This window comes from Larimichthys crocea, chromosome XVII (assembly GCF_000972845.2).
Source record: "Larimichthys crocea isolate SSNF chromosome XVII, L_crocea_2.0, whole genome shotgun sequence".
NCBI classification, from domain to species: domain Eukaryota; kingdom Metazoa; phylum Chordata; class Actinopteri; family Sciaenidae; genus Larimichthys; species Larimichthys crocea.
Window position 1 is genome coordinate 18136946 of NC_040027.1, and position 18985 is coordinate 18155930.

Sequence of the window (18985 nt, forward strand, 5' to 3'; positions counted from 1 at the left end):
TGTTACAAACCGAGATCACAGCTGAGAGAATCAGCTCAAAGTTTAAACACTGACATTTACGGTCATCTTTGAATATTCTATTTAAAAAGCACAAGCAAGGTACTTTGAAAATGCACTGGACAATACTTAAACCATTTATGTTTATTCAAAAAATGATTCACATTTTCATTGGATTTCATTGATAAAAAAAATTCTCCTATACAAAAAGAACACTGAATAACCTCCAGACAGATGCGTGTATTATACTTAGTATTAAAACAGCACTACATCTGAAACCATCCAATAAAAAATTTTACCAAAAATGGCTTTGACATCCTTTTATAAACTGTATCGCAAAAGGTTCCTGGTGTTAGGTCTAAAACCACAGAATAAGAGGAACATTTTTTTTTGTTTTTTTCCCACAACTAGGCACATAAACTAGTGGCTGCATTCAGAAGTTTCCTGAAAACTGTCAGGCTCTTTTCAAATTTTAAGCAAAAAAAAAACCCCAACATAAAATGTCTTTTGAAGTCTTGACCTCCCACAACATTTCTGTCTGGTTTACAGTACATCTATGACCATAATGGAAACTTTAAAATGATTGTGACCTTTTTTTTTTCCTTTTAAATGATGTAAAATAAGAGAAACAATTTTTTTTCTAAGTGCAGACTTACACCATACCATTTTTGGATCTGTGTGTTTGTGTTAGTATAAATATGGTGGATTCAAAGCAACCTATAAAACCAATGGTAAACATCAACAGCCAGCAAAATAATCATGCTAGACAGAAGAAATAAATCACATGGTTCATTTGCCATATGTGGAAAGTGCATACACTTTTACACTAGAAGACCAAAGTGTGACAAGAGGGTGCCCCGTTAATAAGTCCACCACTTCTTCATGGTGGTGCCTTATGCCATAGTCCATCAGTGGCAACTGTACATGTTTAAGGTCCTCATGTCTGTTTGGGTAAAAATGCTCGGATCATATTCATCTCAGCTTGTGCGTACTTCCTGCGAGTTGACACGTACCCTCTCAGTAAGGCAGAGGTCAGCAGAGAATACAGAGAAGAAAAAAAGAAAGAAGAACAGAAGCGTGGCAGAAAAAAAAGGCAAGTATCTGAGTTGGCTCAAGAGAGGAAGTAAACAGAGTTCTTTTTCTTGTCCCCCCCATGCCTTTTCTGTGAGGAACTGAAGTAAAAGCATGTCTTTTCATGTCCAGGCCATCCCTGACCAGGCTGGGATGCATCCAGTTTTGATATTTAGCCCTACAGTACTCGCTCTCAAACGTCCAGAACCCCCCCACACACACATACAGCAGATATGGAGAAGTGAGTGAGAGAGTCAACAGTTCAGTAAAATGGCCGCACATCGCTCAGGATGCAGCGCATAGTTTGGCACCCTCCTCTCCTTTGCGCAGGATCTTGTGCAGGCCAGGAGACATGTAATAGGGCCTGGAGGAAGAACCATCATTCCTCTCCAGGTCTTCACCTGACACCAGGTCGCAGCGAGGGAGAGGAGGAGCAGGAAGAGCAGACAGCACGCAGAGTGACAGCCAGGAAGAGAGAGGAAAGCAAAGACTTAGTAAGAAGTAAGTTAGCAAAAGAAGTCACGCAAGAATTAAAGAGCAAGAATCAGTTTATCATTTAGAGGCAGTTGTAAAGAGAGAAAGAGTTAGATTCAACCGCTGACAGGCTACATGACATTTAATCTTTTACTCTGCATGTAGTCATATTCTCACACTGTTTCAGCAAAACGGCAGAATACTTACAAAAGCACATGAACAACGTGTCCACACATATGGCATAGACGTTAAAGAAGCCATGTGCAATCATGTAGGATCCAAATATCACCGTCTGAAAGAATCAAAGGGTGTCAGTCAGTAAGCTCTATTATCAACAATGTGTCTTCCATGTCCGTTTTATTATACAACAAGTAGCCTAACCGCAGAGTCGTCAATCCTTCAACAAAACTAATTAGCTTGGGCAAAACTGTAATCTGATCTGAATAATTGGAATCTAGAATAACTGAAATTAAATGCAGTTATAACAATTTAAGGAACACAATTACACTAGGAAGTGTGTGTTCTCTTTGCTCTGAAGACAGGTGAGGTGTTAGATAGGATGTTATGGAGTAGGAGAAAATAAATCAGATCACACTGCCTGGGCCTGCCTCGAGGTTATCATGGAAATTAGCACAGGCTTCATTCTAAATCAGTTTAGGACCATCTTATATGTGACACATGTAAAAGGCGTAAAATGAGCAATATAAAATGTGACAAAGAAAAGTAGTAAGGTGAATTTGCCAAGCTAATGCTCCAGCTGAATTTTTATTACTTTAACAAAGCACAATTACAGGAGCAGTCGATATAAAGGCACGGACTGAGCCAAAGACACAAAATGGAATCCACTGAATGATTCTCCACTGTACCAATACGAAAGTTTTTGAATAAAACTAACCTTTTGTGTGCACAATGAATAGTCTAAGTCAGAATACAAACATATCTCAACCTCCCCAAGAAACTTGGCTCAGTTGTTATTGTTGGTATAATTACTCATTCAATATCCTACATTATAATTCCTTACCAGAAGGGGGACCCAGTAGTAATTTAGGGACGGCACCCTCTCTTGAATGACCGGTATGTTACGTGTGAAGACGAAAAATGCAAGAACACCTGGAACACAACATAGAAAAAAGAAAAGCAGAGATAAGAGAACACATGGAATAGATCGCTGGAGACAAATCAAGCAGCAGAAGTACAACACCATTTACCCCTCACGTCATCAGAAACATTGAAATGCCACACATGTATTAACATGTTTAAAATACTGTCCACAGGATAAAAAGAAAGAACATCTCACTTCATACAAGTTCCTTCAGAAACCTTTTTAATACAAAACATAAATAAATGTAAATGATTTGAAGAAAAAAAAGAAAAAAAAAACTCAACTCGGACAGTTTTAGTTAACAGACAACACAAAGAATTTAACAGATTTATTTTGAGGAAGGGGGCTCCATGACTACAGCTGGTTGAAGTGGGAAACTTGTTAAGACCAATAAATCCTACATTCGTGAAACTTAAGGTCAAATAGCACAATATTTCTTAGACAGATCTTGTACAGAGATTGCTCGGATCAGCTCAACTGAATTTAAGGCCAACTAAAATGTAATGTAAGAGATTTAGTTCTTTTCAAAAGACCGACTGAAACCCATGCACGAGTAAATTTCAACTTATAATGATGCAAACTGAGTGGAAATAAAGTGTGCTTGGCAAAAATAATTGGGTGTGAGACGATTTATCATCCTCTTAATATTCTGAAGGATGTCTCATCCTGTCTCTTCTGCGATTTTTCATCTACGTCACTATTTGTCACTTCAGAGGCTGCAGGTGACATGAAACTCACCGACACTTCCTGAAATAAGAAGTTTTCCCAAGAAAAGCAGAAAGTCTGTCACCTTGTCCAGGACAGTCACTCTAAAGAGAAAGGAAGCAGAGAAAAGCCAGAGTGGAAGAGAAACAGAGACACCAGAGAGTGGAGAAGGCATTGTCACACACTGTAACATTCAGACTCAGAAGAGATCTATAAAAGTACACGCGCCATTAAATATGTAATAGTGAAGAGGCTAATGAGGACAAATGTGCAACTGCTTAAAAGACTGACTTGCATATAGTGAAGTGTTGAAATTGGTTTTGAGCCAAAATCTAAACAGCTTTTATTTAGTCAGCCTGGCATGTTAACTGAGTGGAAAAACACATTTTATCCATTTAAATGGAAAAATGAACCATATGGTATGCTAAACAATGTGTCTGACATAGATTTACAGATTTTAGACCGATCTTACCGAATAACATTCCTCATCAAGAGGAAGAAAGCATCCTTGGAAGAGGTGCAGAAGTTCTTCCCATATATTGCTATCTGTAGGTGAGAAGAAAAAAAACCACGCTGCTTAGTAGAGTAATTAAGCACTGAGGTACAAACCAAGCCAACTAACAGCTGAACTGCTAACAGACTGCAATAAATTACTTCAAACAATTGGCAAAGCAGATGTTTCTTAACTCACCATAATGTATGCGTTTCTATTTATAAACTTGATGACATGTTCCAGGCACCAGAAGCAGCATTTGAGGCAACAAAGCAGGTATCGAGCGCATGCATTCTGAGAACCTAAAAAAAACCCATTATAAATCATCAACATACCATTTGAAGCCATATTTCAATTGTGCAGGAGTGGGAAGATTAGTGTTTTTAAGTGTCGCAGCTTACCTTTCAGTTTGTCATCCAGGTACTCAAGAACAATTCTGACCATCTGCACCACAGCGATAATCAGAGAACCAAAGGCAAGGGAACCTGTGTGGTAGCTGTTACACACAAAAAACAAATATTTGAACCAATTGAATAATAGACCTTTTAACCTTCATACCTTAATCTTATGGGTTGTGCAGCAACAGTATTTGTGGGATGTATAACAGTGACCTGTTAGAGCTTCCTACCATATGGCTCTGCTAAAAGAAGAATAGAGCGGGCAGGCAGGGATGTCGTTTGGCTTCTTCGGGGCCCAGTAGTAGGAGGCAAAAGCCCCGGCCAGGGTGCACTGGCCCAGCGCGATGATGAAGTTGACCAGCCAGAGGAACACGAACAGGTTATACAGGTGGAGGACCAAGATATAGCGGTGGTACACACTCTCCCCACCATAGAAGGCAAACATGCATTGTGACCCGGGACACACTTTGGTAATATTGGTCTTATTGAAGGTCTGAAAGAAAGCAATAGATTTGAACTTGATGTGACATCGGACAAGAACGTTGTGACTTAATATCTGCATTAATATTTCTGTTACGCTTAAATGACAACAAGCCAAACTTCTCAATCACAGGAAACCACCAGTGTCACTCCTCTTGGCTTCTTCTCTACCTTTGTTTTACATGTTGATGAATCTTTTCCCAAAGTATGACTTTTAAGTAACTGTGCATTTAATAAAGCTGTGTGACAACATTGCATATAAATCCTTGTAGACGCTCACATTAACTTACACAAACCAGGGAGGGCGGGCAGACTGATAAATAACATCTGTCAAAAAAGCGTTCTGCTGTCAGCTGTTATTGTGAATTCTATTTACAAAAGAGTATTAGAGATTGAACGGTTCTCACACATAACTCACTGCCAGCTGACAGATTTCACTTGTGGAGATAAGAAGCCATTACATTCAAATTCTGATGAAAGTCTGACAAGAGAAATATTTCATAGAACAAGAATTAGCAAAAAATACAGTTTTGCAGATAATCAGTGCCACTAATTGTTTCTGAAAACAAAACAAACACACTTCATTGTGTAAGAGAGTGGGGGACTGACCTTTGGATTGCATGTGATGTTGGCATACATGCATTTATCATCAGCCGGTGCAACCTTGTAAACTGAATTACCAGATGACGCTAAGAGACTGAGGGGAAACTGGTTAAGATCAACACAAAGGGGAAGTTATTCCACACATCAGTCACTGACTACTGATAAAATATAGTCAGTTTTGTTCTATTACGAATACAACCTTAAAAGACTTAATGTAAAGTAAATAAATCAGTGGAATACAGTTGAAAGGATACACTGCTGTGACCGCCCAGTAAGCAATGCAGATGGCCAGAAGGAAAAAGGTGATGATAGGGTAGAAGAGAGTGGACATGATGTAACTGATGGCCCTAGAACCAAAAGAAAAAATGTGTGTCACATGTATGAAAAAAACAAACAGACCATTTATTTTTTTAGGAAGTCAACAGAGCTTTTATCCATCCTTATCTTATCCTTACTTGCTTCCCTCCTTCAGTAATGCAATAGCAATGCGCAGCCTTGTCCTCAGAAAGATCAGCATAATCACAATGATGGCCTCAATCACAGAAAGTGAGATCACTGCAAAACAAGTAGGTTTAATTATTTGTCAATGCGCATACAACAAATATGTGTCACTTTAACATCTTAAATGTAAAGTGAAGGTATCGTATAGTGGATGACAACGTACTGAAGATGAGCCATGTTTGGCTGAGCTTAAAGTAAATGCTGAAGTCTGTGTGAAAGCCAATATCAGAGATGGTGACATTAGCGCCTGGTTTCCCACTCAGAATACTGAACTCCCAGTAGCAGTGCCAGATACCTAAGTGAAGGAATGATTGACAAAGATGAATCCAAACCTGCTTCAGTTTGTCATGACAACAGAACTATATAGTATACATTAACCACTGGCAACATGGGTAACTGTCTTTGGTGCATGCTTACCGTAACCGACCACAGCGATGACGCAAAAGACAATGAGCCAGAGGAATATATCAGCAGTGTAGCGCAGCAGCAGGATGAAGACCAGACTGACCCCCATAGTTATCACCAGACCACTGCAACAACACAAACACATACATACGGGAAACTGACTTGTAGTTGACCAGTAACAGTTTAACGGTTTATTTAGACTTTAACAATTGAAACTTTAATAAATTTAGTAAGCTGTTCTGTAAATAGGAACATATCAGGTGCTATTTCAATGTAGATTTCACCAAGTCAGGGCTTAAAGCAGGTAAGATAATACATGTAAAACAGGGTTTTCCATTATTAATTTCTACCGGTGGGTAGGAGAACTTCTCTCCCCACAGACGAGCACCATAATCCACTAAGAGAAGTGAAAACATGAAAATCACTTAAAGCCACAGCTATTCTTACAAGAGGATCCAGTCCCAGGAATTTGCATAATCCTCAAAGATCTTCATGCCAACTTCTTTGCCATTCAGCAGACTGGTGATACCTCTGTGATGAAGTAACAAGGTGAGATGGGGAAAAGGCGAGAAAGAGAGGAGGTAACAAAAGAAAAGGGATTAAAATAAGGACAAAGAGAGGAGCTGTGGTATGTTTATGTTAGTATTTCTAACAGTTTAAGCGCTACAGTTTCTCAAAAACATTTTGACACGTTATTTATCTTAAATGTTGTCGCTGTGAAACAAAGATGAATATAGTTTCAAAATGCTTTTGAGGTTTTCTGCTTTAGAAACTAATTATCAGGTTAATTGTCAGGCGGTCTGGAAGAAAATATTTCAGTTTCATATCAAAGAGCCACAAAACAGCATTAGTGTTACTGAAGCACTATTGAGCAATAGTTCCTTCAGTATAGCAGTAAATGATATAGCAGCATGTTACTGAATGTGATACAGAGAATCTAGTGGAACAACGCATATTAATGGATGTGTCAGGTCAAGAACCCATTTATATCTAATCACAGTAGATGAAACCAATGAAAACCAAATAAGTTCTTCAAATACTCAACATAACAGACTCAACATAAATTGATTTTTTAATGGTTTTACTTGTCACTTGAAATCATCTTTATTTAAAAACTGAGTTTTAAGCCTCTAAACGACTATCTAAAAATCTTAACTTAAGCTTGGCCTGGTACCTTTCCAGACACACTGCTCTATGACTCAGATAAATCTCTAAAGTACAGACAGGAGGGAAAGAGGACAAGCTAACATTGCTATGGGACAAACAGAACAACCTTATGATGACAGGCGCTAATTCTCCTCCCTAAAAGTCACTGAAACCTTGTCCATGGACTACAATTTGGATCATATCCAGCACCATTACGCAAACTTGCATTCATATCTATCTCTACACAACATCTATATCAAGGAAGCAAACCTACTGACCACCAGGGTGCACTACATCACCCTCTATTTTTCTTTAGACACACACTATAACATAGCCACTCACATTGAAGATGACTTGATGTTCTGAGGTTGGAAAAAAAAGCCACAAACAATTGTATTAATCTGTCCTGATTCCTGTCCACTGTTGCAGGTGGAGGGACGCAGGAGCAGATTCTTTATGATGAAGAGCACGAGCGGGAGGGTTAGTCTACACGAGGCTACTGGCTATGGCAGAGGCAAAGTTAAAAAGCTGAAACAAATCATTTTTGAGACCTTTCCTCTCCTTGCTGCATGGCGGTTACTTGGCTACGAAGAGAAAAGCATTAAAGCACATTATATTTTCCAGGTAATTCAGGGCAAACAAAAGTAGATCACAGCAAACATAGAATCATGTTCGTTTATAATGTCAGCTCACTGGTTTTAAATACACGATTTCTCTGCTTATCTAAAGGTTGCTATCTGAGCGCATTAACATGTTGACAGCGTAGATTTACAAAGCAGCTGTTGTAAGCTTGTAGGTACCCCTTAAGTTCTACTCATGAACTTTCGGGTAAGCTGCATTTTCATGCAATAAACATGCAAATGACTGAATGTGCTTGAACACATTCGTGGGCATCAGTGACATCAGCAACATGCCCACTTTTCCTACCCTGTAATATCTGTCCACAACTCTCTGGGTGCAGAGTTGGCAGCCCTATTGACAGCATAACAGTTTTTAAACACTTTATTTTACAGGCTGGATTATTTATGCATCAATCGAATGTATCTGACGTGTCTTCTAACATAAACAACAAGGACAAGACATTCACATTGGAGGCAGATCTTACTTGGCAGCCTCTTTGAGGTCGCTGACACTCCTCTCGTTATTTTGTCCGTCCTTGAAGATGGTCTGATTGGCTACAGTTAAAATTCCATTTCTTGTAATGAAATCAGGGAAGCACCGCTGAAGGACTGAGAGACATTTTTTTGTCTTTAGTGGCTTTGCAAACAAATAATGAGGGTTACTGTGTTTACGCTTATTTAGATTCACTTACAAGGTCTGCTTGGCACGATCATAGATGGACAGTCTTCATCTCTTATGACTTCTGCAATTGTCTGAAAGGAAAGATGATGATTTAAATAACAAGAACACGAGATTCATCACTAACCATTCATTCAACACAGTAATCATCATATCATAGCTAGAGATGACGCTGAGGGCCTCTTCTGTATTATCCAAGTGATCTTTCCTGTCATGTTGACTTATGTGAAACATTACATTTCATTTTAGATTTCTGATTCAGATTTAGATTTTCTGACATAGAAATATCATCAGTCACATGTATGACATCAGAATCTTTTAGAAAACAGTTCTTATTTTCAGAATAATATTCTTACAGACAGATCTTACTTCAGCAGTGTGGTGATGTTATTAATATCATTTTTTCAGAACAGCATCAACACTGTTATGTGGGAAGTGAAATCAACAATTTAGTTCAAACAGTTATGACCGAGTTGTTAGGTGCTCCCACACACCACCTCACTCTCTGCTTCTTACACACCATCATGCTAACGTCACTGTCACTGAACTGCTGCCAGCAGACAGAACGGAGCTGTGATCTGCATCAGTGAGCTGATAGCTCACTTCCGCCTGTCTCTCAAAGCACATTCAAATGAGCTCTTCGGTTTATTGAATGGTGAAATCTGAGGATGGATTTTTGAATGCTATACTAGGCATGGTTTTGTTGTTTCTTGGTCAAAAGGTGTGCCTCCAACCAAGGCAGAAGGTCTAAACTTTTGTAATTAAGACATGGGGTTTGATACAAATATTTTCATCTAGTCTGCAAAAAGGTGAAATGGACCACTAACCGCAGTCTCTCACCTTGCTGCCAATCTCAAAACCCGGCTTGCAGAATTGCTTGTAATATTCCCAGTTTTTGGCATTCCATGCATCCAGGAGAGTTGCAAATTTATCAGGGCACTTGGAGACACAGAGCTGCAGGAGACAACACATCCTCTTAATGAGAAAGCCCATCAATCTTGCATAATCAAGCGTGGAGGAAAAGTTGCAGGGGAACATAGTGGAGTGTAAAAATGTGCTGCTGGAGGGGGCATCACTCTTCTCTTACCTGGGTTGTAGGGCACTGGAGGTTAATTAAAACTGCAGGATTGGCACATTTCAACATGTTGAAGTAGAATAATATGGCTTTCTTTCTGTAGAGGCAAACAATAAAGATAACGATAAAGGACTGATTAAAAGGATTCAAAAGATTGAGAAATCAGCGCATTACCATGCAATGTTTTATCAGCACGCACACGCACACACACGCATACACACACACACACTTAGAGAGAGCGGGTGGGGGCGGAGGGGTATGGTGCCTGCCATAATTAATCACAAACCATCTCCCTGTATTGTGGTCAAAGCCTTTTGTAAATCTAAAGATAACAATGGAAAGCTGACAGACAAACTGGGGAACATAATTATTCCAGTGTGCAACAATCTGAGAACAGATATTTTTATACTCACGCATTGGGGGTGTTCTGCTGTCCACAGAACTGCCCGTGACTGTCAGTTGGATAGACAACTTTCCTGGGGTCGCCATGGATCCAGGCTGAAAACAGTTTTTCATTTGAAATGGATGAACTTGACATGTGTAACCACAACGCACAAATATACTCCTGACGTAAAAGTCCATTGTTGTCTTGTTATTTGTGTCTTGAGGTCCACAAGGCCACTGGTCAACACGTTACCCTTTTCAGACTCTCTGTAGATCTTAAAATAACATGTGCAGAGAGTTTGTCTAGTTTTTTATGTACTGTAACACAAACAATGGCCAGTGATCTACATGTACTGCATTATTATTCCTTTCTACAAATCAATAAATCTTAACCAATAGGACTCCTCAGTGGTATGAGTGCATCAGGCCATGGCCATTTGTGCTTCTTTATGTACTAACCAAGGATAAAACAAAACAAAAACACAATTAACAGGACAACATTGGACATTTACTTGGAGGATTGCATGTATGCATATCAATTAAGAAGAAACATCTACACACATAAAAAAAACAAACGGCAAAATCAATCTAGTTTAATTTGTTTTGTTCTGTTCTGTTTCACGAGATAGGAGTGGCACTAACTCTGAAATCCAATTTACGAAGCAATTCTTGTGTTTCATTTATTTGCCCAACCTGAACAACAAAGTGTTAAGGCCTTTCACCTAGCTAGTCAATGAAGGATTGCACTGAACGTGAGACAGCGCAACAAAGGCAGCCTACAAGTCTTTGACACAACAAGGATGATGAAACTGAAAACAATATGCAGAAAGAATACCAATATCTTTAGCTGATTGCAGACTTGTCAGTGTCTATTCCAAGTCCCATCCATTGTCATGACTCCTGCTCTTTTTAAATTATTGGGAAGCAGTAAATCCTTCCCATGTCCCATGCCCAGATTAAGACGTGACTCCACTGACAACGAGCTGGCAAGGGATGGCAGTTTGGTGACAGCATTGGGACTTCATTTCCCCCCTAATTTGTGATGTATATCACACGTGTGTGTGAAAGAGGGAAAAAAAAGAAAAGTGCTGTGAGGTGTACTGGGTAAAAAAGGATATGTGTTTTGTATGGGAAAGGATTAAAGAAAAATGGTAGAGAGGAAACAAATGAAAGAGATGATAAGGGCAGACAGAGAGGAAGGAAGATGAATTAAAAAGAGAGAGAACTCGAAGGAAGAGTCGAGAAAGAGAAAGGCAGAAAAAAAAAAGGAGAGCTGATGGGGAGATTCACAAGACTGCATGGCCTCAGTCATGCAGACAAAGTGGACTCTCTGTCACACTCCAGTGAACTTGATGGCTTCAAGAAAATTTGAATAAAATGAGAGCCACAGGGAATCACTGGTTGTCTGGTGAAAAACTTGACAGGGACATCAAAACAGCTTCACTAAACATGATCATCTCAGCCTGCGTAAGCCATACAAGCTGCGTGTTGTGGGAAAACTTCCACTTACTAAAAGAATAGCTTATTTCTGTTGGGGGAGCTGCATTTCACAAAATTATGAAAAAGTCAAACAATAAAAACAAAAACAAAAAACAGATGGTTTTCTCCCTAAGTGTCGGAGCATCCTGTGGAGAGGAGTGGGTCTGTTTTGCTTGTGTCACATTTATTGCCACTTTTCATCTTTCCATTTGTTCCACCAGCTCGAGATTTTGCTTTGTACAACCTGGCAGAGCAGGCGGAGCGTGGAATTCACACTTCCAGACCACGAGCGGACCAGACTGTATCACCGCTCTTTTGCATGTGCGGAAGGAAACCGCGTGTGCGGTTGGTGTGTCATGAATCTTTGTGTGTCATGAATATTTGTGTGATGTTATCGGCGGCGATGTGTCAAACTCACCAATGGTACCCAGAGCGATGTAGCCAAGGATGACGATGATGAAAATAAGACAGCAAACCACATCAGTGCAGCTCCTGGGGAAAAAAAAAGTGTGAGAACAAATGAGATGTGTGGGAAAACCAAGAGGAAATTAAAGTTATTTATGATTGTTGGGAGAATACATAATGTGTCACCCATGGGAGTTGGGAATTTGTCCAGTCTGTATCGTTTGTTTAACCATTTCATTGTTGGTCAACACAGCTGCTGTATGGCAAAAGAGCTCTACATCTGTGTGCAGTCCTTGCTACCAGGCATGACAAGGTGTCATCTGTACAGTATACAGTGTTTTCAGAGAAACTGTAGTGGAGTTATACTGACTTTCTAATGAGACCCTGAATCCCCCCACCCCAGAGTTAACTGTCCCACAGGCACAGAGGCAGCTATTTGAAGATTGCCTCTCTCTCTCTGCCGTAGCCTCAGTCTGCTTGTTTAAAGCAGTCTCTCTCCCTGAGTCTTTCTTCGCTGTCTCACTGTCTGTCTCCCATAACAAGCCTTCTTTCCCTCCTTTCCAGAACTGTCAGTTCGGCCCCTTCTTAGCCCTCTTTTAAAAACTATTCAGACTATGAGCACTGAGCCCAGCCTCAAATAAAGCCAAGTTCAATCCACTGTGCCTAGTAGCACCATACAAGGGACACAGGTAGCCTCCCCCTAACACCGAATGCTACACAAATTGACTCGAGAACCTCATGTCCTCCAGCTTTCAACCCTTCTCCTCTTTCATCCAGAGGAGCAAAGCCAATGTCAAAGGGAGGCCTGAGCTCAAAGATGCGACAGTGATTCCTCTGTGTAGTTCTTTGAAGAGCAGATTGTCCTTGTTTTGTATGCAGGATGGTTACATGGTTCGATACAGGCGCCACATATGGGCACTGCTCGCACAGAGGATATCAGCTGAGGAGCAACCCATACAAAGAGGGACACATTAGCTTAAACAGGCACTAATGAACAAGACAGAAACAAACAGAACTATTTAAATTGCACGCTTAGTGTAACATCTTAGATTTAGGGTCAGCTGTGTAATTTAAGCCTACACTGCAAATAATCTTGGACTTGTTTGAAAGTGCAGCTGCAATTACAAGCTATTTTTTATGCTCCTGCATTAATAACTGCAGTAAAGCCTGCAATCTATGTTAACAGGCTGCTCTGTTAAATTGGTTTGCCAAACTTAGCAATATAGAGGACTGGCAATCTTTTGTGTCCCAGCAGGGCCGCTAATACTACTTGTTCCTTATTTCAGAATAAGAGACATCCATTACTGACACCTTTATCTGAACATTAAGACTGTAGATACCTACAAATGTGATATCTCCACTCATAACCTAGGCAACACATTTGGAGCTGAAAATAATTGACCCACAGATCTGTTATGTATTGTACCTTCAGGCAAATATACTAACATCAGCAGAAACCTCCAATAGACGACACCGGATTACAAAAGACTAAAAGAAGCAGGTGGTTGCCATAAGAAATAAGACTTCAGAGCTATTTTTCTAAAAGCACAGCAGTTATTGTTTTGGAGATAATCGAGAAACAAAAGGCAGCTAAAATGGGCGCTAGTGATGACAGTCGCAATATTACACTGATGGTAAATATGAGGAGCATGAAGACAACCTGCTACACTACCTACAAAGCTGTTGCTGATACTGTGCATATTATTGACAAAGGGAGACAAGGGAGTACTATTTCATTTCATTTCATTTCATTCAAAAAGGAACAAAGGGAAGAGAGGTGTCGGGGTTGCCATGGTGATGGTTGCATTTCTTGTCTTTAAATCCCTCCCCATCGTTTAGCTGGTTGATAAGTTAGCTATCAGTCAGCAACATATCATAGGTGATTTAAGGTGGATTGGTGCGAGGGGTGGGCGTCTTAAGCCGACCTTGCCTCACCTCCATCCTGATGTGACCGTTACTGTAGATCTGTCTTGTTTCTCCCTCCCTCACGTAGACGCGTAGAGTGCGGTATTAAGACAAAGTGCAAACACAGCACCACAGTTCTAACACAGTACAAAGTCACCTTTGAAGCATGGGTGAGTGTTGAAGGGAAGCTGACAAAGAGAGGAGAGCGAAAAACAAAGCTTTGTTGTCTTATCTCAGGAAAGCAGGCCACATGCGCTGCGAGTGAGATCCAAAATATAGTGAAGCGGCAAATCTATTCGGACCCCAAACTGGCCTCACTCCCAAACTTCAGATCTCCTCAGATGTTACTTACACATACTTTCACAGGGACAGAGGCATCGCCCTTCTTGTTTACTGTACTTGCATGCTGTGCTGCTTTGAAAAAGAAGAAAAAAAAAGAAGAGCACTGGAAGCTCTGTCGATGCAGTAAGAAACTTTTGTGTCAGTGTTATCTTTGTGGGGCTGATATTCAGCAGCAGCCAAGGTGACACAGATGGCAGCAGTGCCACAGAATAGCATGGGTGCCATTGTGGTGTGAATCTGCCAGCTTGTCCCTGCTTTGTAACAGACATTTAAAAGGAAGGTATATTTGGAGGGTCAGATTTGCATACAAAAGGGATATTTCTCATGGTCAAGAGACCAAAGACAAAACACAAAGCATCTTTAGGTGTGTTGTCACAGGCGCTGTGAAGGGCAGGGGCCATCTGATTTGTAGTTATATGTGTCTGTGAGGACAGACTTATAATGAACCACACTCTGACAGGACGATAACAAAGGCAGTATTACTTTACAAAATGGTTGTGGAGTTGTGGGTCATCTGTGGATATTTTTTTTTTGAGCGATTAGACCCATGTTTACAACTGGAGCCAGTTTGAATTAACGCTACGCCGTGTCCACTTCTGTCTGGCCTTTAGAGGACTACTCAATAACCACAGATACGGTTACTTCATTTAGGCATTGAGCTTGCATGAAAACAAGACGACCACAGAGTCAGTTCTCTCCCAGTTCTCATTAAGAAAAGCCTCTGAGCCACAGAAACATCAAAGTATCCTCGGTGCTTTCACCCAGCTGTAGCAGTGAAATGGGTTGGAGAGGGTGGGATAAAGAGACACGGGAGGACTGAAACATGCTTTCGCAGCAGCCTGCCAAACCGACATTGAACATAAAAGAGATAAGAGCCGACATTATCTCAGAAAATGACTATATCGTCAGGAAAAGCCTGTGGTGACACCCTCGAGGGGTTTTGCTTTATTGCAAAATTCTGCTCTTCATTTTGCTCAAGAAATCAGGTAGTCTTAAAATGTAGACTTCGTTTTTTTCTGATACGCCATACATTCATTTTTGGAGGGAGAATCTTCGACCTAAGGTTTACATCTGTGTTTCTAAATGTAGAGCATCATACCTGTTAAGCACCATTGTGTTTTAATTAATTATTTTTATTTTCTTTTTTTTTTTTGGGGGGGGGGGGGCTTATCTGTAAGTGATGGGATGGCTTATCTGTAAGTGATGGGATGGTCTAAATTATTATATAAAACAAATATCAATGTTTCTATATTTGAAGCTCTTTTACACCTTTTATTTTTTCCACATTATAGACATGCTGCTTTTCTAAACACTGTTTTGAAACACACACTTCAAATCAAACCAATGCACAGTGCAGCTACCTGTGACGTGTATAGAATTGCAGCCCTCATGGGGCCAAATGCAGTTCATCAGGGGAAATGCTGTGCTGCCGGCTGACAAACAGGAAACATTTCACTATCTCCCTGCGATAAGCCCAGGTGATGTGAGGACTACATCAGTTTTGGGTGTATCTGTCTGGTTAATAGTGTGTGTCATTGGGCTAACTCCAGCCACCAGCTTGACTTATGGCCATTGATCTGTGCGGTGGAGAGGAGAGAGCTGCCAGGGCTCGGCCTTGATCTTTATTAACGCTGCATGACAAATAATCGATCCATAAGCGACTGAAGAGGCGTGTGTGCCAAAAAGATTACACAATGGGCAAAAATCAATGCACATGCAATAATCAGATGTTGTTCTAGTGGTATTTACAAATAGGTGCACATACTTATGAATTTAGTAAGTTCTGCCTCCATTCTAATATCTTCAGCCATGACAGAATGTCTCCAGAATGTGTGTAAACACATTTGTAATTCAGTGACTCCACTGTGCATTGCAGGTAAGTACAATTTTTGTTTATCTTAGCTTTTCTACACAGTGTTACATTATTAGACGCAGCGACTATAAAGCAAAAGGTTGTGGTGTTGAGTGTGTATGCAGTACCTGTTATGAACAGGCCCTCTGAAGTTTGGGTCAAACTTGCGCGGCTCACCTAGAAGACAAGCAGAGTATGGTGAGATTAGTTGAAAAGACAGTGAAATAGAACAAGAATAAGACTGACAGAGTCCATAAACAGACGAAAAGTGACATAACAGCAAATCTATAGTGACTATTACCATCAACAAAATAAGCTTTCTATATGACATAGAGCAAAAAAAAAAAAGACAGAAACGAGACACAGGATAACATGTTTAAATTTCATTTTCACACTAACATCATACACTAGTGTCACAAGTTAACCTGCTGTGTTGTTCAAATGGCCAGGATGAACTAACTGGGCCATTTCACAGTGCAGGTCTCCAACAGTAGCAGTACTGGGGTGGAGAGGGAGGCTCATATTAGGCTAAAGCCAAAACAATGTAGCTAACACATAAATATAATAAATCATTTTAACAACTCTTAAACAAACAGCTTATCTGGGTCACAGTGAGGATTCCCCATTTGACCCAGCAGAGAACATACTGAACCACAGTTGGAGGCATCATCAGTCATTTGAGGGGCTAAACTGACTGCGTGTGCTTGTAGGTGTGAGGAGCACATGCATTTGCATTCATCACTGGCTGCTTCTTTGGTTCCCAACTAGTCTCTACCCCAGTTGAAACAAAGTATGACGTGTTCCTGAGGACCTATTAATCATCGCGCATGGAACGCAATATCTCCAAGCAGCTGGGGCAGACTTAGCGGCAGCATGAGTGAGCCTATCTCCCATCTGCCCATTCCCCAAACGGACCCTGTCAAAAAGACGTACACGCCAGCCTTGCTTCTAAAAGTGTCAGGAATTAGTACACTGTACTACGTACATGCAAATCTGGTGGAGCTGTTCTGAATGTACTATGAAATTAAAAATAAAAGTCCTGAATTTCACAAGCAGCTTTTTTTTTCCAGTAAATCCAGTGATAATGCCAAAGTTAACAGCTAATTCATCCTAATAACAAGTATTGTCTGTACCTCATTTAGCGTATGCCTTCATCCCATGGAGCTCCAAAATCCAAAAACTATATTAAAAACACATTAAAAAGCCATACTGTTGCAAGGAGTGATATAATCTTTCATTACAATGGCCAGTGTAGTTTACTCTGGAAAAAATCTACAACTGTATTCTTGATCTACAGAGAGTAGCTCTCTGTGCCACATAGACATCAGTGAACATGCTCACTAATGCTGTTCTGTGTTTAGCAGATCTAAAACAGTGAATATGTGTTTTTGAGCATCAGATACCACAAGAAATGATTAAGCCTGATAAAATTTTGAAAATCTAGAAGAGGGGGAGCAAACAGCAAATCGGGAGAAGTCTCAGGTGGGCATGAGCTCAACTGGCTAGGATAGAGAATGACTCTGATGCTCATGTTCTATTGGCCCAAAAAACATGGAACCATGAGTAAGTTTTTTTTCATTTGCAATGTCTTAACCAACTGTGCAACTTTCACTGGAAGTAATGGGATAGTGTCTCTGAATGAAGTATCTAGTAACAGATCTACAATCCGAACAAAGCCATCTGTGAATGAATAACTAGTGGACAATATTTACCGTGACTACTTCTGTACCAGCCTTGTGTGCTGGTTGTTTATTCAAAGAAAAAAAAGTAAAAAATATATCAAATTTTGTGTGCCTATGACTTTTTGTTTTTACTGTGGTACTGAATGAAGTATTAAGTATTGACTAGTATTGTACTCAAGTTTAAACTCTAGCCTCGTGACAAACTTAGTATCCAGTTGTCTTCAATACATCTATGATATACACTGAGTAATAAATTAGTCAGACATGTTCATGTTCATGGATTATCAATACTGACACTAAACATCTTAGACAAAAAAAAAAAAAATCAAGGGATTACATTAAATGCACCTCATTGTCACAAACACAAAATCAGCAGTGACATGTCACATCATAGTCGGCGTTCTGTTTTATTGGATAAAGTGAAAATGATGGTTTGCTAGACATGTTTTTTACTAGAGAAAATGAGAAATGCATGTTTTATAAATGCATCATGCTCTCATCTCTGCTGAAACTCAATCAATAAACTCCAGAGTTACAGTTCAGTAAATCACCAGTTAATTGTAATGCCTGTGCTGTTCATGTTCAACCATGTGTGTTAAATACTTTTCCCCTATGTCACTTTTTTTCTTTTGTTTGTTTTGTTTCTAATTAATTAAAGCATATTTGACCTGAAGAAATAAACCAGAGGACGCCTGTCTAATGCCAAATAATGAACTGTTGTCAATATCAATCACCACTAAATGTCTTGGTGGTCTGTAGGGCTGCAACCAATGATTACTTTCTTTACTGATTAACCCGTTAATGTTTTCTCTCAATTAATAAATTAGTTGTTTGTTCTATAAAATGGTGCCCAAGCCCAAAGTGGTGTCCTCAAATGTCTTATTTTTTGTCCACAGCCTAAAGATAGAAACTAAGCTAGAAAATATTCACACTTGGGAAACCGAAATCAGAGAATTTAGACATTTCTCACCAAATTTATCACATATTGTACACATTCACACTATCACCCAGCCCACCAGGGTATTACATACATAATGTGAACATTGTGAACAGCAGGTGATAACCATCTGTGTAGAAACAGCCGCTGAGCACTGCATTTAAAATAGTCAATATTATCATCAACAGAATAAAATCTGAACCTTAACAAAAAGTATGCTTTGATCAGAAAAATGCATCTAGAAACATAA

The 18985-nt window shown here is 39.9% G+C and overlaps 1 protein-coding gene across 2 annotated transcripts in view; it reads right to left on the reverse strand.

Moving 5' to 3' along the window:
• Window positions 1–18985, reverse strand: part of slc44a5b (solute carrier family 44 member 5b) — a 31058-nt gene that overhangs the window by 2136 nt on the left and 9937 nt on the right. Inside the window, exons 2-22 of one of the 2 annotated variants that reach the window (XM_027290326.1) lie at window positions 16245–16293; window positions 12031–12104; window positions 10163–10247; window positions 9762–9846; window positions 9515–9628; window positions 8688–8748; window positions 8481–8604; window positions 6677–6760; window positions 6242–6354; window positions 5988–6119; window positions 5779–5878; window positions 5578–5670; window positions 5330–5417; window positions 4471–4733; window positions 4244–4338; window positions 4041–4144; window positions 3822–3895; window positions 3383–3453; window positions 2564–2652; window positions 1750–1834; window positions 127–1469 (exon numbers count right to left, since the gene is read on the reverse strand). In XM_027290326.1, coding sequence (XP_027146127.1) covers window positions 1354–1469; window positions 1750–1834; window positions 2564–2652; window positions 3383–3453; window positions 3822–3895; window positions 4041–4144; window positions 4244–4338; window positions 4471–4733; window positions 5330–5417; window positions 5578–5670; window positions 5779–5878; window positions 5988–6119; window positions 6242–6354; window positions 6677–6760; window positions 8481–8604; window positions 8688–8748; window positions 9515–9628; window positions 9762–9846; window positions 10163–10247; window positions 12031–12104; window positions 16245–16293 — 2099 coding nt within the window. In that variant the 3' untranslated portion in view covers window positions 127–1353. Of the gene's footprint in view, window positions 1–126; window positions 1470–1749; window positions 1835–2563; window positions 2653–3382; window positions 3454–3821; window positions 3896–4040; window positions 4145–4243; window positions 4339–4470; window positions 4734–5329; window positions 5418–5577; window positions 5671–5778; window positions 5879–5987; window positions 6120–6241; window positions 6355–6676; window positions 6761–8480; window positions 8605–8687; window positions 8749–9514; window positions 9629–9761; window positions 9847–10162; window positions 10248–12030; window positions 12105–16244; window positions 16294–18985 lie in introns of those variants that run through there. The other variant, XM_027290325.1, reaches the window with a different exon arrangement.